The sequence below is a fragment of the Musa acuminata genome, chromosome BXJ1-8 (assembly GCF_036884655.1).
Source record: "Musa acuminata AAA Group cultivar baxijiao chromosome BXJ1-8, Cavendish_Baxijiao_AAA, whole genome shotgun sequence".
Taxonomy (NCBI): domain Eukaryota; kingdom Viridiplantae; phylum Streptophyta; class Magnoliopsida; order Zingiberales; family Musaceae; genus Musa; species Musa acuminata.
Window position 1 is genome coordinate 11,199,645 of NC_088334.1, and position 23,243 is coordinate 11,222,887.

A 23,243-nucleotide genomic window follows, 5' to 3' on the forward strand; every position below is an offset into this window, starting at 1 on the left:
AGCCGCGCCTCCACCAGCCGCGCCGCCTCCAGCATTCCTCTTCCCCTCTAGCGCCATCGCCGACCAGCCAACCCATCACCGCTGCGGGCCACCGTGCGACGACCGTCGCACGCCTCCCAGCAGCCGATCCTCCTTGCTCTGCATCCGTAGTGCCAGAAACAGGGCAACTCACCGGTTGCCCTTGTTCCCAACCGTGACACCGCCGACTCCTCCTTCTCCACCGCTGCCGCTGCTTCTCGACCGCACGATCACCGTCGCGCCGCCGTTGCCAGCATCGCCAGCGGCTCCGGCTGTGGTGCGATAGAAACAGAGCACCCTGTTTCCCATCTCCAGCATCGCAACTTCCCGGCCAGCGACGACGCTCGCTGCCTTTTTCTCCACTGCCAACGCTGCGCTCCGGTCAGTGACCACCGATGCTGCCAGCCACCGCAGTCTTCTCCTCAACCGCTCGTGATCCTTCCGGCCAACTCCTTCGGTGGTGCAACAAAAACAGTGGCACCCTCTACTGCCGTAGCCGTCGATTGTAACCACCGTCGTCGCTCCCGGCCAACGACCAACCCCTCGTTCTACAGCAGTCGCCCTCCAACAGCGAACGCAACAACAACAGCAAGTACGCTGCCTTGCCTCAACTCCAGCAGCGCACGCAACATCGAGTCCTCTTCTCAAACCCGGCCGCTTCAACACCACCTCTCTCTTGTTCTGCCTCCGCTGCTGCAGTTGTCGGTGCACCGCAGCCTCAACACGGCTGCTCGGCGATTGCTTCCTTGGGTCACAGCAGTCACAACCATCGCTGCCTCCAAGCCCTTAGCAACAGTGATCCCTCTACGCAGCGACCGTGACAAGCATCGTTGCCAACCACGCGACGACCGCAGCTATATCCCCGCATCCTCGCAGCAATCCTTCATTCTCATAGTGTTGCCACCGACTGCGTCACAACAGCAACATCGAATAGGACAGTGATTGATGCCCTTGACCAGCACCAAAAATAGGAGTTGAGATTACAGATTTACAGTCTTACGAAATGGCCACCGATAACTCAGTGAAAGCACAAATGGAAGCATTGGAAATTAGAATTGAGAACCGACTGCAAGAAACACTTAATGATTTCAAAAAGAGTCTACTGGAGTGCCTTAGTAAATTTCAACAAAGTGGGAGCTCAAGTTCTATGTTGCACAGATCTGAAAATACAAGAAAAATGCCTCAAGATTGTGACACAATCTACTCAGACATGAAGGTGGATGGACAGCTCTCAAAAATTTGTCAGACTTCTACAGTGTTGGAATATCAGAGTATGTTTGAAAGATTATCAAATCAAGCTAGAGATTGGTCGGAACGACAACTACTGGATACATTTATTGAAGGTCTTATTCCAGAGATTCGGTGTGAAGTTAAGGCTCGTCAACCCCACACTATGATAGCTACGATTTCATTCGCATATCTATATGAGAAAAAAATCAGCAGAGAAAATCATGGAAACAGAAGTGACAACAACTAGATGATTAGTAAGCCACTGGCCCCATCTATTCCCAACCAAAGCCTTGACACCCGAAGACTAACCCAAGAAGAACTCAATGAAAGATTATCAAAGAGTTTGTATTATGATGAAAAATGGAGTATGGAGCACCGATGTAAACAGGGGCAACTTCTGATGATTGAACCAATTGCAGAGGAATCAAAAGCTAAGAATGTGGACTCCGATTATGAAGGTATAAATTCTAATGAAGATGTTGGACCTACCATATATACAATGAATGCATTAGCCGACTACTCTAACCCGTAAACTATGGAAGTTGGCGAAACTCTGGAACATCAGCCTGTTATAGTTTTGATTGATACTGGTAGCACTAACAATTCTATGGACAGTGAGATTGTTGATCGATTGGCCCATCACATTGAAGACTGTGACAGATTCAAAGTAAAGATCATTGATGGATGAATTTTCACTTGTGATAGCAAAGGTTCAAAGATAAAATTGATTATACAGGGTCAGAAGTTTCATGCAACGATTACTACACTGAAAAATGAACCTGTTGCTTACACTCTAAAAAAGTGGAGACCATACTTACTTGATCAACGGGTTGTGATGCGTTGCAGATAGTCTATGGCTAAAGTGCTGAAGCGAAGCTCCCTAAGATTGATGCTGCTTAGCCTTGAGGACAAGGCTGATTTGAAGAGGGAGGAACTGTTATGACCCTTTTTCTAAGCTTTTGAATAATATTTGTTGAGTCTGTTTAGTCCAATTGTTTATTGAGTCGATTTGGTTCAGTTAGAGTCAAGTAGAGGTTTATTTAATATTTATTTATTATTAGAGTTCAAATCCTGATGGACTTTGGGTGGAACTCTATAAATAGGGATGTAATTGCTTCTTTTCAATAATATATGAAAAATACTATTCTGTCTTTGGACAAACCCTAGGAGGTCGATCCCCTCGAAGTGATCAAGGAGGACCGATCCACTCGAAGTGATCATTATCATCCCCATTTCTTTCCTTTCTTCGATGATAAGACTTTAGGGTCTTATCATTTGGTATCAGAGCCTACGATAAGACTTTAGGGTCTTATCAAGCACCTACGTCACATTATCAGAAGAATGGAGAAGAAGAAGATGGTGATGGATGCCGACGATGACTTCTTTTGCAGAAGCAACAATCAACGAACTGACTAAGTTCACTTGGCTACTCCGTTGGCACGGTGGAATCTGTGTAGATGATCACGGGAGCTTTCGATTGTGCCATGAGTAAGATTTATCGCTCTCATGACAGCAATGGTGCATGGCCTCCATTGTGAGAGAGAGGGCGAGAGAGAGCGAGCAATCGTACCCGCTTAGTTACCACCGAGACAGCAATGGGCGTATAGTAATCTTTCGAATCACTATACCAGTAATAAGAGCGGGTAATACGTCAAGCTGATGAATTTGGTGCAATTAGACCCATTTGGTGGAGCGCTGAGCTGTAACTTATTTTACGCATCAGCCTACGCGTGCTTTCTCCGCCGCCGTTGTTGACCAATTGCCATTAAGAACGTGGCGTCCACTCACCGGCCTCTCACTTATTTCGGATCCAGTACAAACTTCGAGGCAGTGACGTGGATATCTGTTCAGTCGACACGTAACCAACTAAAAAATAAACATCACGGCAGCTTGCATCGATCTTACGCAACTGCGGGATCTGCTCCAAGGCAAGCTGTACCGATGTGGATCACACCCACCACTGGTCGCGGTAAGCACCCGCATGCTGATGTCGCCTCGGGCAACTTTATTTTCCTTTTATGCCCTTCTCATTAGCAGTAATTACCACTTTGTTGTCAATCGTGCTCACATTTAATATTTATGAAAAGATAGACACTAAAAATAATGATCCGATCACCCATCGGTCCAATACTTTTATTATTATTATTATTATTATTATTATTATTATTATTATTATTATTATTATTATGTTTTAGTGAGTTCTTTCAGAGCTTAGAAACGTGATGAAGAATCCCACATGAAAACATATTGATAATGATGATCTTCGAGTCACTGTCTTGCTTGTGAAGTTCATATAAAATTCTTCAAAATCAGAAAAGATATTCTCTAACATCAAAATAGAGTCAATTTTTGGATCAACTTGAACTCACCTTTTGGGAAATGATGGAGTAATTGACCTTTCATTCTTAATCATACAGTGTTCTTTACACTTGTAATGATATGGGTACGTGTTTAAGAGATCTTTAAAAAAAAATAAAAAAACAAATATTAATAAAACTTCAATATTTTAAATTTAATTAAATTTATAAAATTATATATATATATTTATGGTAATAAAAATTCATTTAGTTGATTTCTGAGATGTATGGTTTTACTATTATTATTATTATTATTATTATTATTATTATTATTATTATTATTATTATTATTATTATTATTATTATTATTATTTATTTATTTATTTTTGAGGGTATAAATGGAATTTGGCTTCGAGTAGGAAGAGAGGTGATAGTTACGATAACATATAAGCAATATGCAATATGTCGAGAGCGAGAGAGCCATGCAATGTGTAGAACAGAACGAAAGAGGGTAAACTTAGAAGAGGAAGAGCACAAGAGAGCCGCAACAAAGAAGACAAACAAGGTTTTGGTGGCTCAAGGAAAGGGCGAGAGAGAGAGAGAGAGAGAGCGGCGGAGAAGCGGGGGAGAAAGGATGGCAACACGGTAATTGGCATCGCGTGCATCCAATTCGATGCCCGCACCGGCCCGCGCACTGCTGCTTTGCTTGAATCCCAAGCGGTTGCTCTGTTGCTGGTGTCATCGCTCGATTTATATTGGAAAGGGGGCAGGTTTTTTCGATTTCGCTTGATTTCCCATTGGAGAGAGGAGCACCGGAGGCCATACGAGAGAGAAAAGGTTGAATCTTGTTAGGGTTTCCCTCCCTCCCTCGTAATTAATCTTGTTAGAGAAGTTTAGGAAGAAGATTGCGGCGGTCGATAACAGGTTCTCTCTCTCTCTCTCTCTCTCTCTCTCTCTCTCTCTCTCTCTCTCTCTGTTTTAGGGTTCTGTTATCAGAAGCTTGTGTTTTTTCCCTGAAAACAGTTATGATATGGCTATTTGGGTTTGCGATTGTTTATTAGATTCTTGTTAGGGTTTCTTCGAACCGAAAGAGATTGTTCTTTATCTGGGCACTGGTTTTCAAGGGCTGTAGGTGACTGAGTGATAAGGTCTCTATGTGCTTTGAGTTTGTTGTTTTTGATTCCGTGTAGAATACAATTGCGTATGATGTAACTTTTGTTCGTCCCAATCAGGTACGGAGAAATGAAATCTTGGTCGTGGATCCTTTTAGGATGGTGGAAATTGGGCGTTCCGAGGTAGTTGTATCTGTTCTTGAGATCGAAAAAGGGTGCTTCTGAAGCGTTGGCTAATTATTCAAGGGGTTTTTTCCCTATCATATATTTTACACACAGAAACAGGTAGAGGGCGTTAAATATTCAAAGTGGCTTCCGAGAAGATTGAAAGATTTTGGCTCTGCATAAGTCTCTTTAAATTAGTGCTTTCAGGACTGTTAGTGTTATGAGGATAGTGATGGATCATGGCATCAATTTTCCTCATGGAGGAGTTTTTCTGCAGTCTTTTTGCAATCAACATGTAGTTTCTTTTCAACCAAAGGATGTAAAGAGCACAACCAATGTTTTTCTTGGTGACATGAACACTTCAGGTGGAATAATTGCAACGACAGGGATGATATTGACTGGGAATGCCAGCACTCCAAACAATATTTCTTCCATGATTTTGACAGGTAATCTGCCAAGCAATATCCTTCTCGATCCATTACCTGGACTTGAGCATCTCGCAGCGTTTGCTGTTGATTGGTCCTGTGAGGAATTGGAAGCGTTGAAACGTGGACTTGTCATGTAAGTTACATGTTGCAATTTTGTCTTAGAATTATTTCTTACTTTTGTAGGTCCTATGGGCTATATCTTATATAACTAGTATACTTGGATAGACATCAGTAAACATTCATAGCTGCACGATGTTGGCTAATACTAATTTCAGTGCATCTTATTACTATTTAATTGTTCTTAGCATTTTATAAAACAGATTCTTGGCTTCTATTGATCCATAACATGCCATCTGAGAGATTTATGCTTTTTGTTATTTCATCCACATGAGAAGCAGTATATCTTAAACTTGTAGGTAGAGTAACAAAATTTCTGTTTGCACCACTGCAGATATATTTATTTATTCTTGAACTCATATTTCATTTAAAATACATTTATCATCACTGGATTAGTTCAAACTAAATTATGATGTTCTATTTTCCGTAAGATAAAATAACTGAAATGCTATTCTAATAGAGATTTTCCATTTCATTGTTTTCATTTCTCCTTTTAGAATACTATAAAGTGTGAAGGTTGTCCTCAATCTGTTGTAAGCATCGGTCATAGTCTGCGACTACTTTTTTGCTCTGACTTGTTGTTACATCTCAAAATTTCAGGTTTGCTAGTGAACCTAATATCATGAAGTATATCAAGATAGCAGCTAGACTTTCCGAGAAGACTGTGAGAGATGTTGCGATAAGGTGCCGATGGATGACAGTGAGTATTTCTACAAGTTTAATCATCAATGCAGAAAACATTTTTTTACAACATATCCTATTAGAAAGTTGTAGTGCATGACCATTAGTATAGTTGGTTATTTGTATATATGATTCTTGTAGTTGTTTGTTTCCTAGTTTTTGTGCATGAGCAGTTCAGAAAAGAGAACATGCATATTTATTTTAAAACAGTTTATTAAGTTTGGATATGGCAATGTTTATGTAGGCATATGGTTGTTTTCCTACCTTTTCTTTGAAAATTTGAGTGATTGGAAGTTTATTGCAGTTATGTAGGGTGACATCACTCTCTTATTTCTGTTTGCATGTCGATTGAGTTGGAAAGTCTTAAAGTCATTAGTTTTGGGGCTAATTACAGATTGTCCTCCTGTATTTAGACCTCTTTAGCATCCCAGTTCTTAGAACTTCAAAATTTTTTATTGGAATCTCTATAGTTATGAAAGTGAAACATCTAGCTCCATTTACCATAATGCCGTTGGTTTTATCGATGAAAGCACGAAAATGATGGGCAAAAACGTAATTGTAATATCCATATAGTTATGAAAGTAAAACATCTAGCTCCATTTACCATAATGTCGTTGGTTTTATCGATGAAAGCACGAAAATGATGGGCAAAAAGATAATTTCAATATCCATATAGTTATGAAAGTGAAACATCTAGTTCCATTTACCATAATGTTGTTGGTTTTACCGACAAAAGCATGAAAACAATAGGCAAAAAGGTAATTTCAATATTCCAGTTATGTTTTCGATGGTGGTGGATGACGGCATCGCTAGAGGCCGCAGGTGGTTGTTGTAGATGAGGAGAGCGACGCCGAAAGGTGAGACAAAGGGAGAGAAGAAAGAGGACAATGCAAATACCAACGCTCTACATCTGCATTGGTGTTGCTCGGCAACCGCGTCGACGCCGACACAGATGCTGAGTGGCGAAAGGGCCATTCGATATCTGCATCGGCGCCGACGCAGATGCAGAGTGACATCACCCTTCCTCGCGTTGTTGTCGGTGCCAACGCAGATGCAGAGTGGCGTTGCTCTGTATCTACATCTACGTTAGCATCGATGCAGATGCCAAGCGACGCTCTACATCTGCATCTACATCTGTGTCAGAGCCGATGCACATGTTAAGCGGCTCTTTCGGTGCTCTGCATTTGTGTCGACGTCGACGCAGCTACTGAGCGACGCCGACGTAGATGCAGAGAGCGTTGACATCTGCGTCATCCTCTTCCTCATCTCTCTTTGCCTCACCTTTTGTTGTCGCTCTTCCTCATCCACAACAGCCACCCACGTGCTCCAGCGGTGTCGTCGTCCGTCACCATAGAAAATGTAATTGGAATATTGAAATTATCTTTTTGTTCATTGTTTTTGCACTTTTGTTGGTAAAACCGATGGAATTAGGGTAAATTGAGCTAGATGTTTCACTTTCATAACTATAGGGATTCCAATATAAATTTTTTAAATTTAGGGATCGAGATGCTAAAGAGGTCTAATTACAGAGGGTAATATGTAATTAGCCCTAAGTTTTGAGTGACGAGATAGTTTATTGCAGTTATGTGGGGTCAGATTGCGCCCCTCTCCCTATTTACATGTTGACTGAGTTGGAAAATCTTATAGTCATCAGTTTTAATGTTATTTTTGTTACATCGTATGTCGTGACCATGAAGGGCATAGACTGTGTTTAGGGTAAAATCAATTTTGTGTTTTCTCAGAAGCAGACAGGAGGAGAAAAAGGCATTTGCATGGCCTATTATTAAGGGAGGCTCATTGTTTAACATATTGGTATCATGGCACTTGTGATTTTTGGTTCTGATTGAGTTCAGAACATTAAGATGAGTGCCAGTGCTGATGTCTGCTGACATGTAATTGGTTAATTTTCTTACCATGCATTTGAAAGGACCTGGGATTCTTATCAGATAGTTATGGAAATTTCTAAACTGCCCTTCTATTTTTTTTGGCAGATCCATGAAATACCTGGATGTTAAGTTCTATGATAATTTATATCTTTATGACATTTTTATTATAGAGGTTATTTGCTTTGAACTGTATAATTATCTCAGAAGATTTACTACTTGTCCTAGGGATTTCCTAATTATGCTAATATTTTTGACCTATTTATAGAGGAAGGAGAATGGTAAACAACATAAATCTGAAGACTTTTATGCTGGAAAGAAAATCAAAGACAGAAAGGTAAATTTTCACATGCTTCAACTTATTGACAACTCATGATTAACATTGATACTATATGTCAAAGGCTTTAGCTAGAGAGTAAGAATGTCAGGTTCTTCTAATAATTTTTGTGATATTCTAATAATTTTGTGCTAGTACCCCATATGGCTCTGTAAATTCAACTAAATCTGAACATTTTCAGTTTTCTAGTTTTTATTAGTCTGAAGATACAATCATAATGAAAAGACAGCATTATCTGTTAGTCAAAAGAGAAAGAAGTATATTGAACTTTTGTAGTTTGGACATGCAGTTTTCTCTTTTTTAATTGAATGATCCAAAGTACAGGAATTTAATGCTGTGGTTTTGATGTCTCGTATCAAAATTGTGTTCAGGAGAAGATGATAGGTTGTTCTTCAATGGTCAATATGCACTATAATCAACCGGACTGTGAAGCTGCCTGTTCTGTCATGATGTGTAATGGGAACCATATGAATCAGTTCTCATCTGAAGGTTAGTTGCTATTACTAAGACACTTGATCTTAGCTGATAGTTAATTTTTGTTGATAGTTTAACATGTCTGAAATGCTTATGTGACATTAACCTATGTCATTAGTCAAAATCTCAGCATATGGGTTTCTTTAACAGAGAATGAAAACTATATGAGATAGTTTTTTGCATGCACTTCTTTATGTTCATATAGTTCCCTCTAAGCTTATTTTTTGCAATTAAGATACAAATATGTGTTATCTTTCGACTATCCATCAGTGCTATTAGATAAGGATGAATATTTGTAGAGGTTTAGCATATGCATGGGAATGGAAATAAAAATTAATGTGGAGGAGGCTCTTAGTGAGCTAGGATTCCCTACTTGGGCTTGGCCAAACCAAATAAGAATGTGATTCTCTTGCCCCAAGTTCTTATCAACATGAAAGGCATTCGTGAGTTCCAAATTATTACCAGTTTCCCTTTACATTTTGGTACATAATCAGAAAGGAAAGAGCGGTATTGGTATATAAGTCATGTGTTGATCTTTTGTTATAATGGAACAAGTCTTTATATGGTTTGGAAGTTTAGACTTGCGTAGTATGTATTTGCATGTACTTTTTGTGATAGATAGCACCACTTATTCCATCAGTGGAGCATACACATGTTTCTTTTTGTGACTTTTCCTTAGTAAATGATAGTTTGGTCCAATTTTATTTTAACTTTTCTTATAATCTCAATTCTAACCATGTTTCTTCAGCATTCCCAGTGATTGACAGCAGAACAATGAATCTTCTGGAAGACAATGCAAAACTTCTTCACCAGATTGCAGTTAACAGTGAAAATAATGAGGTAGCTATTTTAAATCTTGTTTGCTATGAGCTGTAATGGTTATATATTTTATTTTCATAGAATGCTGGGTCTGAGGATCGGGTTATGCCATTTGTATTGTGCTAGATGGAAGAATTGGATATATTACTCTGCTGTAGGGAGCAAAGTGATTGCAGTCTTATCCTTTGAACTAGTGCAGAATTTGTCATTCATTTCCTTTGGGTGTATGCAGTAACTTATCTGCACTGGTTTGTTCTTTGTTTCCTTATTCAATACAGCACAATTTATCCGCTAAGCATTATTAAAAAGTGCATTGGTGCTTTTATCATATGTGTTGTTGAATCATATGATCAGATGCTTAAGACTCTTATGGCATTGTAAAATTTCAATTTTCACTGATTGTTTCCAAGATTCATGTATCACAGATTGCTAATAATCTTTTATAACTAGTTAGTTTTTGGGGAAGTTTTAGTGCATGCATTTATCTATTTATCCAAGCTTCTTTTAACATGTCCAAGCATATCGATCATTGGTCAGTTGTACATTCATTGTAGCAATTAACCTTATTTACCATTCTTTTTTATATATCATGACTTCTTTGGCTTTTCATTGAGGGATATGTTGAATCACAGTGATCAGTGCAACACCATCAATGCTCTTAATTAGGATACACTAAATTTCTCTAATTTTCTGTAAGTATTTAATCACTTTTTTGCCTGCAGATTAAATGTTATGGAATCTGGAATTCATTTTTGACCCAGGAAAATGTGCATATTAAGAGAACTTTTAGATGCTCATTAATAAAATAAACTTCCCTTGTTGGGTGAAGTTGCTTGGATTTATATACATTGATGCATGAGACCAGAAAAATTATTGACCAAAGAGATGTGGAACTAGAGCAGTATAAGTGTGGCATGAGGCACATAACTCATTTGTCGACATATGAATTTATCCAGCATGAGCATTTAGCAACTACGATCCATCTTTTATAACACAAGCCTATACTATACAGATATTTCTTACTTCACTGTCTGTCAATTATTGACTTTGTATATTTGTGTCCTATTCATTTCTGTGGTTTCCTATCATTATAAATCCATCTGGACTGGTGATGTGTATTTTGATTTTTATACTATTTCTTGCTACTTTATATACTTATTAGTGAATACCTAAAGTGTGATGAGGATTGAGACAATGTTACTCTATTAACGTATATTACATGTTGAAACTGTAAACTAGAAAATATAATCAATTGTCTATCATAGGTTCCTCCATTATTTTGATTTACTATGATCAAGATTTTGCTAAACAGTAAGTTACATATTGGTTAGTTTGGCAAATAGGTAGATTGTGCTATCCTTTCAGCGTGTATCATTGTCTCTTTGTTATCATCTTCATTCAGAAGCATGGATATGGTTCTTTGTTATTTATGCCTTTTAATTTGTCTGCAGATACAAAATAACATCGATCTCTTGTATTGCACAAACAACAACATAACAGCCATTTTAAATAGGTACGAACTTCATCATTAAAGAACTTGAAACCAAATCGTCTATCTGATAGTCATCCCAGTGGATATTTCATGCTTTTTAATGTTAGTTTGATCTTCTGAACAAGATTTTTCTCTTTCAACAGCATGCTTGAAATGCCTGGTATTATGAGTCAGATGCCTCCACTGCCTGTGTATGCCAATGAGAATCTTCTGCTTTCCATATTGCGCTCTACTAGTCAGGTAAGCTTCCACTTAATTAATTTGTCGCCACCTTTTTGAAGTCTAGTATATGTTATCATAGCTGCTTAAATGTTGATAAACCATAATTTTCTTTTGTTGTTGTTGTTGGTTCAGATTTAATTTTGACCACATTGCCATTTGGTTTATCCAAAATAATTTGTGAAGTACTCTGAAGATCAGAAAGAGATCAACTCAGATCTTGTCAGTAAACATAACTGCAGATGAACATGCATGGTGCTTCTTATCATACAGAAAGAACAACAAACGATTCTTTTTTAACTTTAGTTTCCAATTCTCAGATCTAACATTGTAAGAAACTAGGAAAGCTGGAATCTGGTAGGTCGATTGTTGTCAAAATTATAGGCTATCACTGTTGGGGCCAGGTGATGGATCGAGGTATCACCCTATGTTCTTTGGGAACCAGCTGATTTATACTGTACCACGTACCACAGTTGGGAAACTTTCAGGCATGAAATGCAAGTGTGCTACATGTCATGCTGCTGAACAAGAAACAAACACAAAATGTGTCGAGATATGGCATAGCAGGAACTCATGATATAATTATGATTTTTGATGGTTTAATGTCAGTGTATAGTTTGTGGCACCTCAATTCTGGTCTGTATACAGGATGAGATTGACCAATACATCGTGTCCATGAAGCCAATCAAGGTTCCTTGACTTATTTGATGGTCATTTTGCCGATTCTGATGATTTTTGGTTGATGACAAGTATTATTAGGTCATGATCTAATTGGGATTTGGCTGGGCAAATGTTTGTAAATGGGAATGAAAAGGTTGGAAAAAAGTAGTATCTATATATGCATCTTTTAAACTTGTTCAAGGTAGCATTTCAGCCTTTATATGCTTGTTTCTCTACTTGTGCCATTTGATCCAAATGCCATTCTATTATCCACCGTCTAGTCCGTCACGAATCAAAATTTTTTTTTAGAGGAGATTTTCTCTACCATCCATAGTTCTCTCTTTTGCTTTCTGTTGTTACTTTTAACAAGCCTCAAAATTAGAAGTTACATCTGTAAATAAAAATGTTTGTTTCCACCTTGACTCTCTAGCATTGTATCTGATACTCCGAAATGGCTGTTTGTGATATGTGTGCAATCGAGTAATGAATAAGCTGCTTCAGTAATGAGCCATTTTGATACACAGGATTCTGATCATGAACTCCTATTGCTTGGTGCTTGGTCTAAACTGTGTAAACTTGCTCAACTAGTAATATAATATATCAAAATGTACATTATCCTCGAATCTTTTGTCTTTCTGTGATTTTCTCTTTTGATAGGCACATGGACATGGCAACAGTTATCTCCAGGAAGAACCAAGCTGCTGGTGACCTGGTGCCACCAAGTGACCGGGTTACTGTAAGTACACGACCTTCTTATGAAGGTGATCAAAACTCTCTTTGATGCACCTGCCTTTCGATAAGAGCATAAAGATCACATGCCCACACCAGAGGAGACTGAAGAGCCAGTCAATAAGAATCTCAAGGACCTGACACTCGTACATATCAAGATTTAGATATAGAACTTCTTTGTAAATGCTTTTGTAACACTAACACTATTAGGTGCTTGCAGTTCAACAAATTCTTAGTTCTAGAGAATAAATATTTATCTTCATAGTGTAATAAGCTGAACGGATATTCAAGTACTAGTGTTTTATCACCAATGAATACAGTTGGACATCTATGGGTGTCATGCAAGTAATATGATTCTTTTACTTATCTTCCTGTTCCACTTTTTCTTGAGGATCTTGAAGCTCCCTGTTTATTGATCCTAGCACAATTCTCGTCAGAGTTCCAACAACATTATTCTTGCCTTTGTCTGTTACATTGCAACAACATTATTCTAACTTATTGCCATCAAGTTCTAATTTTGATTCATGTGTGTCTTCTATGTGTTTCAGTGTAGGGAAGAGATCCTTCTTGCAGCCTGAGCTCGTCTCCTTCAAGTTGGATCTGTAACATCTCTTATTTGCAGCAGCCTGTTCTGCACTATTTATTGCCATCAAGTTCTAATTTTGATTCATGTGTGTCTTCCATGTGTTTCATTGTAGGGAAGAGATCCTTCTTGCAGCCTGAGCTCGTCTCCTTCAAGTTGGATCTGTAACATCTCTTATTTGCAGCAGCCTGTTCTGCACTATGTTGGATATCATCCAAGTCTGCTTGAGTAATTGTTCCTCGTTTTCTTCTGAACAACTGCCGGATATCTACCTCTTCTTCACAGTGACCATGTGAATGATGGAGAGCAGCTTCACTTCTTTTTAAGAAGGAACTCAAGATGCTCGTTCAAAGGAAGGGGCATGAGAGCTGCCATCAGTTCCTGCAACACATGGGTTGCGTCGCGGTAGCAGACGTGTGTCCAAGAGGTGCTTCTGCTCTTGAGAGCTTCATCCAGCTGCCATTTGCAGAAACAGGAAAAGAGATCAGATGAGAAACCTGTACACACACACCGACCACTTTCGTCTTCTTCCTCCAGACACTAACAACAAAGTAGCAGGGGTTGTCACAGAGAGAAAAGGTGAAGAGGAGTTTCCTGTTCCAGGCGGTAGAAGAGCTTGTTGGCGAGGAGGGTGAGAGCCTTCTTGCGCTCTTCTCCGGCACTGGCGATCACCTGGTGGAGATCACAGTACAAGAATGTGGACTTGAGGCGAAGCTCGCTGCCCGTCAGCTCCCACCCATCCTTCTCCTCGGCATCGATCAGATCGTCCTCCATCGACAGCAGATCGACCGCGCACTTCCTGATCCTGTGCACACATCCCTTCCTTTGCATGCCTTCCATCGACTGCTCTTCCTCCTTGCCTGCTCATGCACACCGCAGGATGAAGACACAATGCGAGCGGTCACTCACTGCATCACCATGGCAACGGACCACTCATCGTACCAAATGCTGCACACACACAGACTCTTATAGCAAGGAGGATGTCACCTACTGTCGCAGAGACGATGAAGAGAAGAATTGAGTTGTTTGCTGGGCACGATCAAACTAGAAAGTGGTAACACAAGAGCTGCACATTGAGGAGTGGGTTGGGGTTTGAGGTTAAGAGAAGGAAGAACGAGATGGGAATACTAGGAGGTGGCTATGCTTTTTGCAGAACAGGACAAGGTTGCCCCTTTAATGGAGGAATAGATTTCAGCATCACAAGCACAGACAATAACGCAAGAAAGAGTCAGATTTGCAGTAGAAATCCTGACCTGAAACCAATCATGGAAACATAGATCAGAGCACAAGGAGAGGAAGATGTTGGCCCTACCTGGCTTGTCGTGTTCTTGTAGCCAGCGTACATGTGTCTCTCACTCTATATCTGATGTCGGGGCTACCCAACTCCTGGTGATCGTATGAAGCTGTGCGTATAGTGACGCACGATCTATGCTTTGGCCGCTCCAAGCCTCTGCTCTGCAAAGCAACAAAAGACCTTTTTCTTTTGGATGAACAGCGTAAGGAGCGACGTGTCTCGTCATCTTGATGCCACGGTGAACCAGTGCGCTGGGGATTGTATCTAGTAGCTGCTGCAGAGGACGCGGAGAAAGAAAGAGGAGACGGACCTTCGCAGATGTGGAAGAGGAAGAGGACACGACGCTCGATCCGGTTCCCAGCCCGATGCAAGATGGGCTCGAGCCCAATAAAAATGGGCTCGATCTCTGCCCCCGCAATAGGACGACAACCTTTCGCTTGCTTTTTCCCCCTTCTGCTTTCGACTCGTCGTCTGTTTCCTGCGGCTCGATTCTTGAGAAGCGAACTGATTTCCAGGTAAATTTAGGACAAACGTTTCCACCTTTCTTGAGATTTCGTGATTTTTCTTCCTTTTCGCCGCTCTTGGAATCTGGAATCAGGGTTAGGGTTTATCGTTCTGGGTTCCTTTGGACCTCCCTCTACGGCTTCGGATGACACCCGGTTCCTAGGGTCGTCCTCTGCGATTTCATGTGGTAACTGTGCTACTTTCGAGACCCATCTCGACGAAGTAAAATAGCTTTTCTTGTTTGATCTTTCGATGTTATTTTCTTGGATCTGTGCTTTCGAGCTCTTCGGTGATTGCGCTGCCAACTTGGTATCAATCATGGCAGAGTGAATGAAGGTAGTACTCTCAGAAGCAAGGAGACCGTCAAAGGGAAGGGTACTCACGAGTCATAGCTTCTTTTGTGCCAGCCAGTCTATGGCTCCAGAAAAAGGATCTGACCATGAGATCTCTGGTTGAAGTTGGTCGAGCAATAAAATCTCAGTAAATGATCATCTCCTGATGTAAGTTGAATAAACGTGTTCTGTACTATCTCGCTAATTGATGTCTTACACTTCCAATTTGGATAAACGATTGCTTAGATTCGATCCAGCATGCGAATTTAACTGCCTTTTCTCTACCTTGTTGGTCTTAGGCAGTGTTGATATTTGACTTGGAAGAAAGCATATGACTGAAGTAGTCGATGACACTGATGCCGGAAAGAGAAGACGTTTGCCCATTTGGATGGCGAGGGCAAGCTACTCCGGTGAGAAAAGGAATTATGGGGCAGGAGATGGATTGCAAGATGCTGGTTCCGAGCCAAGGTCCACCGCCAGAACGCAGAAAAGAAAGCCAGCTCAGCCTGTCGACCATTTGGATGAGTTTGAAGCGACTCGAAGGACCATTGCTAGACAAAGAAAGAGAAAAGCAAGTAGAAGAAATGTCGGCCAGGACAGTTCCTTGAGTAGCAATGGAATAGGCGAGACAAAACCTACAACAGAAGAAACTGAGCAAGGCGAAACAACAGTCAATAATGCGGCTAATTCCGTAAAGATCGAAAGCAGGAAGTCTAAAAAAAGGTCCAAAACCAGTGTGGTTCCTTGCTCTCCAGCGAGTAGCGAGAGCGAAATCGAGCTCACGGTTGAAGACCTGGTGCGGATTGCGGAAGAGGTAATTGTCATAATGTTTAGTTATTTCCTGTAAGCACTGATGCATCATTGTATAGTTTGTATCTGTTTGTGAGCTGCGGAATGCCGGTTGCCGCATTGAATCCTTTTAGTAGCTATGTCGACATCCCGAGTTACCACCTGTTGGAATCCCAGAATTCGAGTTGGGGGTCTTTAGTGTTATTGTTGTCTTGCACACTGCACAAACCATGCGTGGTATTAGTATCATTTGGCTCTTGCTTTCTGAATTCTACCATATTTTTTTTGTTATACTTCAAAATTATTCTCTATTTTTTGTTGTCATGTTCTTAGCTGGAATCGTATAACATTTGTGTGCTCATTACTTCTCTGTCATCTTATTGCAGTATGTAAATGCTGACCGGCAGAAGCAACACGGAAGATCGACTGCAAAGGAACCCAGATCAGAAATGGATCCTCCATGCTCTTCAGATTCCTCTGTGGTCATCGGAGGAGCAGGTCCTGGCCAAACTGCCTGCCCCAGCCTAGCATTATCAAGATGCACAAAGACTTCAGGCCCCAATTTTCCCCAAGCTACTCCGCGAACAGGAGATGCTGCTCAAGATATGTTGGATCTCCTTCTGGGTCCTCTCCTCAAGAAACCTACATCCGAAGAGCATGAGAACAGAACAGTGGCTACAGAAACTATGAACTTGACCCATAAACCTAGTGAGCCATCCACCACGAGCAAGGCAATCTGGAAAGAAGAGGTGCTGCTGACTAAAAGGAAGAGCAGCTTGAAGGATAAGGTGGCCATGTTACTTGACTAGGTGAACTTCTTTCATTCATGGTACCTTGTCAATACATTGATCACGTCAACCAACCTTTCTTTCATCTGGTCCTTTGTGTTATGCTCTTTGACAAGGTCTGAACATTTAATGCTAAGATAACAAGTGACGTATCGATCGATACCGTTCAATATAACCTATCATTAAATAATACTGGTGTAGTCGAGGGCGGCATGCTTGCTCATTGTTCAGCTCCACAGATCTGCGTGCTAAAGAAGAAGAAGAAGAAGAAGAAGAAGAAGGGCAGAGTGCACGCTGAAGCCATGATAGCCGTGTCTTTTAGCATGACATCATGACTAGGGTTGCAGCGGGCGGGGTGACCCACGCGGTTGGCTGATGAAGACCCATCCCAAGTCACGGCTTGCGGCACGGCGGAATCGACGGCCACGTGGCTCTACACTTTCCCTATTAGACACGACGGAGATTCGGCTCGCTGTGCTACGACGAATCCTGGCCCCCCCGTTCACCTCTGATAATTAAATTCAGCCCTTCAACCACGTCAGTGAAAGCCCCGCGAAATCTCGCCCGACACCGACAAGGGATTTGGGGAACCAACTGCAGGCCTCGACGCCATCGTCTTCGTTGCGGCTACCCTGGGCCCACCCTGTCCTCGAATCACAGGAGAGCTTAGGCACAACTGTCACGTGACGGCGAACGTTGTCATTCTACGAATTCGTCCATATCAGGTGCTCGGCACGTGGTCAGACCCTTTGAAGGATTCATGAGAAGGCCGAGTAAGAAATGTTTAGAAAAGTTGGACTTTTGACCTTCTCTATTTGGGCCCTGCCCGATCCCCCGCCCCCCCACTTCCTCCTCTCTCTCGGCTATAAACCTCTCGACCTCGCTCTCCTTCGATACCGACACGAACGAGGCCAAGCAAACCTAATTCTTCTCTGAAGCCATCTCTCCGAACCCAATCATGGGAGAAGAGGACGCCTCTCTCTCCTCCTATCCACATACCCATCCCGTGGATCGCCCCCGAGAACCAGCCGCAGGGGATCATGGGCCGGCGGTGGAGGACCCGAAGGAGGCTTCCGGCGAAGATCGGATCGAAGGGGATAGTAGTAGTGCGTACCGGAAGGAGGAGCGGCTCGTAGGTCCGCCGTCGCACTTGCCGCAGCCGCAGGCGCCGCCGGGTCTCACCAAGGCGCGGTCCACTGGGCCGGATGAAGAGCGCCGCCCCATCGAACGCTCCGTCTCCCTCAACTCCACCGCCGCTGCCGTAGACGTCTCCGCGATCGGGAAGTACCTCCACAACCGGGGCAGCGTTTTCTCCGCCGCCATCGCGAAGCGAATCTCCTCCCTCAAGGTGCCCCCATCCGGCGACGGCGACTGCGGGCCCAACGGGTCCGTAACCGAGTTCCGCCTCTCGGGACTCAAGGTGATCGTACGGCTCAAGGGCGAGAACGAGCGGGCGGAGGCCGAGCCGGAGGGCGGCGAGATCAAGGGCCGGGTCAGCTTCTTCTCGCGCTCCGGCTGCCGCGACTGCGGCGCCGTCCGATCATTCTTTCGTGAGCAGGGCCTCCCGTACGTGGAGATCAACGTGGACGTGTTCCCGGAGCGACAGCGGGAGCTGGTGGAGCGGACGGGGAGCTCAGCCCTGCCAGCGATCTTCTTCAACGAGAAGCTGCTTGGGGGGCTGGTGGCGCTCAACTCGCTGCGTAACAGCGGGGAGTTCGAACGGCGGCTGCGGGATATGGCCGGGGTGCGGTGTCCGGATGCGGCGCCGCGGGTGCCGGCGTACGGTTTCGACGACGAGGAAGAGTTGCGCGGGGAGCGGCCGGACGTGATGGTGGCGATGGCGCGGGTTCTGCGTCACCGCCTCCCGATCCAGGACCGGATCACCAGGATGAAGCTTGTCAGGAACTGCTTCTCCGGGACCGACATGGTGGAGGCCATCATCAACCACCTCGACTGCGGCCGCAAGAAGGTAACGCCTCTCCCTCCGTGATCGATGCACTCTCTCGTCCATTCGATGAGGATTCAACGGCCAAAGATGACGAATTCTGTCCCGAGACGGTCACATGGGTGAGTTGGGGCCGGGGGAAACACGGGAGGAGTCCGTTAGGAGGTTGGTCCCACGGTACGCATCGGACGGCGGGAATGACGGCACCGTGTCCGGACACGTGAGGCGCGGGTGGGCGGAAATGGGAGAGGAGCGTGATTCGGTTACGAGGCACGAGTGGACGTTTTCTTTGGGTGCTTAAAAAAAACGTTTTTCCACCGCATTGAATCGACGGGCAAATCGGGGCCGTTAGATGTCTTTATTTTTCGTGCACTATTCACATGGTGGGTTCGGGTGGGGTCGTCGAGAACGAGCTTAACCGGTTTCTTGTCCTGTTGTCCGCAGGGCGGTTTTTGGGTCCTTCTGACCTTCCGAGGGGTTAACATCTTGCGAGCGAATTCAAAGATTGCTCAATAGTAGCTGTAGATGTAGTTATTCAGTCTGTTTCTTCTGCTTTTAAGATTCTTTTTTTGATGAATTAGGACTGATGAAGGAGATTATAAGATTAATTTGATGGAAGTAATTTTCACGAGTTTGTCATAGAATTAGAAGGACTAGTTGTTAAGATTTGAAGTCCATCCGTCAGGAAGAGAAAAAAAGAGGAAAATATCATCTTTTGCTCGGATTGTGCGTCATCCATCTTGAGTAGCTTTTGACTAAATCAATCTTGCCTTACAGCACAAATGACGTTTCGTCCTCATCTTAATGCAAATGCCCATGCATGATGCATGCATTAGAGTCATCTTATCTTTTTTATCTCATTTGATTTCTGCCCTCATACGTAGAACTAACGTAATTTCCTGCTAAGTTAATATGGCAGTCCAGAAGAATGATTTATCGACCAATTATTGCTTTTTCTAATCCTGGGTTTGACTTTTAATTTTTGGAGACAGCTAAATCTCCTTATTCTTGTGACGCTGAAAAAAGAATGGTATTCATGTTTTTTAACCAGAATTGGTCAGTGGATTAAAGAAACACGAACTAATTTCATAGCTTGATTTGATAGATGTCCCACTTGATCTAATTTTATAGAAATAATTTTATAATTTTATAGTATCACCACTTGATCTATTTGATACATTACTAATGTCCTTTTTCAAGAAATATAATCTACGCTGGTGTTTAGTTTTTTGATATGGAGATCCTCTTTTTAGATGTTCTTTGGAGCATTTGTATGCTACAGTCAACATGAGAACATTATGTCTGTTTATAGATCTTTGTTCTATGATCTACTCTTATCATCATTGTGTACCAAACTTGTCTGCATTTTGACTTGCTTTAGGCTGTGGAAATTGGTAAAGAGCTCGCCAGGAAGCACTTCATACATCATGTATTTCGGTAAATCCTACACCGTATCACTCTGAGATCCTTTGGCTCTTTGCAGTAGACTGATGAATTAATTAATGCAGGGAGAATGACTTTGAAGACGGGAACAACCATTTCTACCATTTTCTTGAGCATGAACCAGTAATTCCAAAATGTTTCAACTTTAGAGGATCAACAAATGACAATGAACCCAAACCAGCTACCATTGTCGGCCAGAGGCTAACTAAGCTAATGACTGCAATACTTGAAGCCTATGCATCCGATGATAGGCGTCATCTGGACTATGGCCGTATCGGTGCCAGCGAGGAGTTCCGTAGGTACGTTGACACTTGGTTTAGCTGTTACAGATCAAACATAGGGTGTAATCAGGTCTCTGTTATCTGATATTGCAATGAACCAGTGTATTAGAGTTGAGTGGTCTATTCATCCTGCGTGATCTACCTTAGATTATACTTACACTAAACTTAGTTTAGCATCAAAGATTTAACTACAGTTATATATATGACATGTTTCCTTTATTTTTTGGAATATTGAGCAGATATGTTAACCTGGTCCAAGATCTTCAACGGGTCGACATTTTTGGCCTGTCAGCTGATGAGAAGTTGGCCTTCTTCCTGAATTTATACAATGCAATGGTCATTCATGCCATTATCAGAATCGGCCAACCTGGAGTGATCGACAGGAGGGCTTTCTACACCGACTTCCAGTATATAGTTGGAGGCTATCCTTTTTCGCTTTCCTCCATAAAGAATGGCATCCTCCGTTCCAACAGAAGGCAGCCTTACTCCTTGGTCAAGCCTTTCAGTGCTGGTGACAAGCGATTAGAGGTACTTGCTTGGCAATCCCGCCTCTCTCCATGCATATTTGTTTCCTGGTGATGCCAGCTAAAATCTAGTCTATTGTAATATTTTTAGTTGGCTTCCACAAAGGTGAACCCTTTGATCCATTTTGGTCTATGCAATGGAACCCGTTCGAGTCCAACAGTGTGGTTCTTCTCTACCGAAGGGGTTGAAGTAGAACTCAGGCACGCTGCAAGAGAGTTTTTCCTTCGTGGCGGGATCGAAGTGGATCTTGAGAGGAGAGTTGTCTATCTCACCAGGATTATTAAATGGTGAGTCTTCTTTAATCTTAGTGGAATATGGCTAAGATTGTTGCAGTTTATTGTTAGCTATAAACTAGCAAGGCCTCTTTCCAGTATAATAATATGACTACTACCTTGAGATTAAGTAGAACAAATCTGATCATTTTTATGGACCATTAGGTGCCCATAGTTCTCCAGTTTTATCATTTTAGTAATGCTTGTATATGGTAAACTTAATTCTCCTTAGGGAAATCCATCAAATTATATGGACCCTCGAAGTAACATATGACATTAGTCCACCAAAAGAGTAACTTTTGCTGTCTAAAGTCCTACCTGTATGCTTCGGAGACTGAACTTCAAATGATTAGGTGACGTTTCATTGACTCGCTCAAGGTTTATGATACAGGTACGATGCTGATTTTGGAGAAGAAAAAGATATCCTTAACTGGATATTGAGCTACCTCGATGCAACTAAAGCTGGGCTTTTGACTCATCTTCTGAATGACGGAGGTCATATCAACATATCCTACCAAAACTTCGACTGGTCTCCAAACTACTGAAGAGTCTCAACGCCCCAACTCCACTTTCTGACGTGAGAAGGTACTAATAATATTTTTTGAAGGTTTTCTAAAAGACCAAGCATATGGCAGATAGACACGAGATTGAAATATGTAGGTCGCAGACTATAGTTATATACACATGTTGTATGTAGAACCATGAATCTCACTCATAATTACCAATAGTTGTACTGGTAGTGTTGGAGTGTTTGATCGTACAGGCCACCAGCACTGTGTCACTCATGCTCATGAAAGCTGTAGTAGTGCTTGTAAGAATGCAATGTGGTGTTCTACACATGCGTCTATTTGTTGGATTACTGTAGCATCTGTGTTCTGATACCCAACTTATGGGATTCTTATGCCAAATAATACCGTAAAAAGATGACAAGGAACTTATGGTGGGATCAAAGTCGATGCTTATGTGAGTGATAAAGGATCTATTACTATCTATATATATGCTACATCTGTGTATAACAAGTAAAGAGATTTTTCCTTGCTAAATTGATGGTTACAAAATTGACACTGTGCAAAGTAGATTTTTTGGTCTTTTATATGAACAGACAAAAATAGATAATAATTTTTTGGTCTAATTTTGTGTTTACTATTTGATATTATATACAGAAAGATATATTGAAATTAAAATAATTTTTTTCTCAAGCCGCATAAGGAGAAAAACCTCCTACGTCTATCCTAATGAGCCACCTATCAAATCGTTGCAATTGATGTTCGATCCCGAAGAGAAGGAAGAGATTTTAGAAAAGTGAGTTTTTATGCTATTCTATATTTCCTTAAAAAGGACGCTCAACCTATACAAACTGTTTATGATATTTTAAATAAGGTAGAATTAAAAAAAAACGAGTTAATTAAAAGAAAAGAACAATAAAATTAATAAAAAGGGGGAGATGATTAATATAAAATCTATCTTTGTATAATTTTTTACTTACAATGTTTTTCCTAAAATTTTCCTTTTTCTCGCTCTATTCATACATAAATTTACTTTTTTCTTGTTATAGGAATCCACCAATTGTACCTCTATTGATTGAATAAACCCAAGATTTTTTCTTTATCTTTTCCTTATTTTTTCCATCAAAATTTATTATTTATGTTGTGCCAACCCAACACAAATCCTTATTTTATTTACTTTATTTGTTATTTGTTTTCTCAACAATTCATATTGACAATGGTGTTTCGAACAAATATAATTGATCATAGATAAATAAATCTCTTTATCGAGGCCCCATATTGGGTTTTTACTAAACTTTTACTCAAATAATAGGTTTGCAT

The 23,243-nt window shown here is 41.5% G+C and overlaps 3 protein-coding genes and 1 long non-coding RNA gene across 15 annotated transcripts; 3 read left to right on the forward strand and 1 right to left on the reverse strand.

The window, feature by feature from the left end:
• The first annotated feature begins 4,018 nt into the window (after positions 1-4,018).
• Positions 4,019-12,988, forward strand: LOC103994473 (uncharacterized). 10 transcript variants are annotated; one of them, XM_065079030.1, is made up of 11 exons: positions 4,019-4,469; positions 4,607-4,693; positions 4,778-4,840; positions 4,937-5,383; positions 5,968-6,067; positions 8,200-8,268; positions 8,640-8,757; positions 9,491-9,582; positions 11,013-11,074; positions 11,197-11,293; positions 12,590-12,988. In XM_065079030.1, exons 4-11 carry the CDS (start codon positions 5,043-5,045, stop codon positions 12,638-12,640), a joined length of 930 nt encoding a protein of 309 aa, XP_064935102.1. In that variant the 5' UTR covers positions 4,019-4,469; positions 4,607-4,693; positions 4,778-4,840; positions 4,937-5,042; the 3' UTR covers positions 12,641-12,988. The 10 variants fall into 10 exon arrangements, 8 of the variants coding, with proteins under 8 accessions (XP_064935102.1, XP_064935099.1, XP_064935100.1 ...); XM_065079027.1 differs by having other exon boundaries at positions 4,618-4,693; positions 4,778-5,383; XM_065079028.1 differs by lacking the exon at positions 4,607-4,693 and having other exon boundaries at positions 4,778-4,942; positions 5,021-5,383.
• A 745-nt stretch (positions 12,989-13,733) lies between these two features.
• On the reverse strand, positions 13,734-14,688 carry LOC135587515 (uncharacterized). Its single transcript, XR_010475894.1, has 2 exons — positions 14,557-14,688; positions 13,734-14,415 (listed from the first exon to the last, which is right to left on the reverse strand). It is a non-coding gene; the product is annotated as an uncharacterized LOC135587515 (long non-coding RNA).
• Positions 14,410-17,036, forward strand: LOC135587514 (uncharacterized). Of its 3 annotated transcripts, none has more exons than XM_065079034.1 (4): positions 14,410-15,264; positions 15,368-15,542; positions 15,678-16,188; positions 16,550-17,036. In XM_065079034.1, the coding sequence occupies exons 3-4, from the start codon at positions 15,706-15,708 to the stop codon at positions 16,970-16,972; spliced, it is 906 nt and encodes a 301-aa protein (XP_064935106.1). In that variant the 5' UTR covers positions 14,410-15,264; positions 15,368-15,542; positions 15,678-15,705; the 3' UTR covers positions 16,973-17,036. The 3 variants fall into 3 exon arrangements, with proteins under 3 accessions (XP_064935106.1, XP_064935105.1, XP_064935107.1); XM_065079033.1 differs by having other exon boundaries at positions 14,410-15,053; XM_065079035.1 differs by having other exon boundaries at positions 14,410-15,542; positions 15,674-16,188.
• A 562-nt stretch (positions 17,037-17,598) lies between these two features.
• Positions 17,599-22,254, forward strand: LOC135587513 (uncharacterized). The gene is made up of 6 exons (XM_065079025.1): positions 17,599-18,920; positions 20,278-20,333; positions 20,405-20,638; positions 20,860-21,148; positions 21,236-21,432; positions 21,809-22,254. Exons 1-6 carry the CDS (start codon positions 17,910-17,912, stop codon positions 21,960-21,962), a joined length of 1,941 nt encoding a protein of 646 aa, XP_064935097.1. The 5' UTR covers positions 17,599-17,909; the 3' UTR covers positions 21,963-22,254.
• Positions 22,255-23,243: the final 989 nt, after the last annotated feature.

Coding starts and splice junctions, on each gene's coding strand:
- LOC103994473 (XM_065079030.1), top strand. CDS start 5,043: ATGAGGATAGTGATGGATCATGGCATCAATTTTCCTCATGGAGGAGTT. Junction 6,068..8,199: donor TAAGGTGCCGATGGATGACA/GTGAGTATTTCT, acceptor ACCTATTTATAG/AGGAAGGAGAATGGTAAACA. Junction 8,269..8,639: donor AGAAAATCAAAGACAGAAAG/GTAAATTTTCAC, acceptor AATTGTGTTCAG/GAGAAGATGATAGGTTGTTC.
- LOC135587514 (XM_065079035.1), top strand. CDS start 15,706: ATGACTGAAGTAGTCGATGACACTGATGCCGGAAAGAGAAGACGTTTG. Junction 16,189..16,549: donor TGGTGCGGATTGCGGAAGAG/GTAATTGTCATA, acceptor ATCTTATTGCAG/TATGTAAATGCTGACCGGCA.
- LOC135587513 (XM_065079025.1), top strand. CDS start 17,910: ATGGGAGAAGAGGACGCCTCTCTCTCCTCCTATCCACATACCCATCCC. Junction 20,639..20,859: donor GCCAGCGAGGAGTTCCGTAG/GTACGTTGACAC, acceptor AATATTGAGCAG/ATATGTTAACCTGGTCCAAG. Junction 21,149..21,235: donor CTGGTGACAAGCGATTAGAG/GTACTTGCTTGG, acceptor TAATATTTTTAG/TTGGCTTCCACAAAGGTGAA.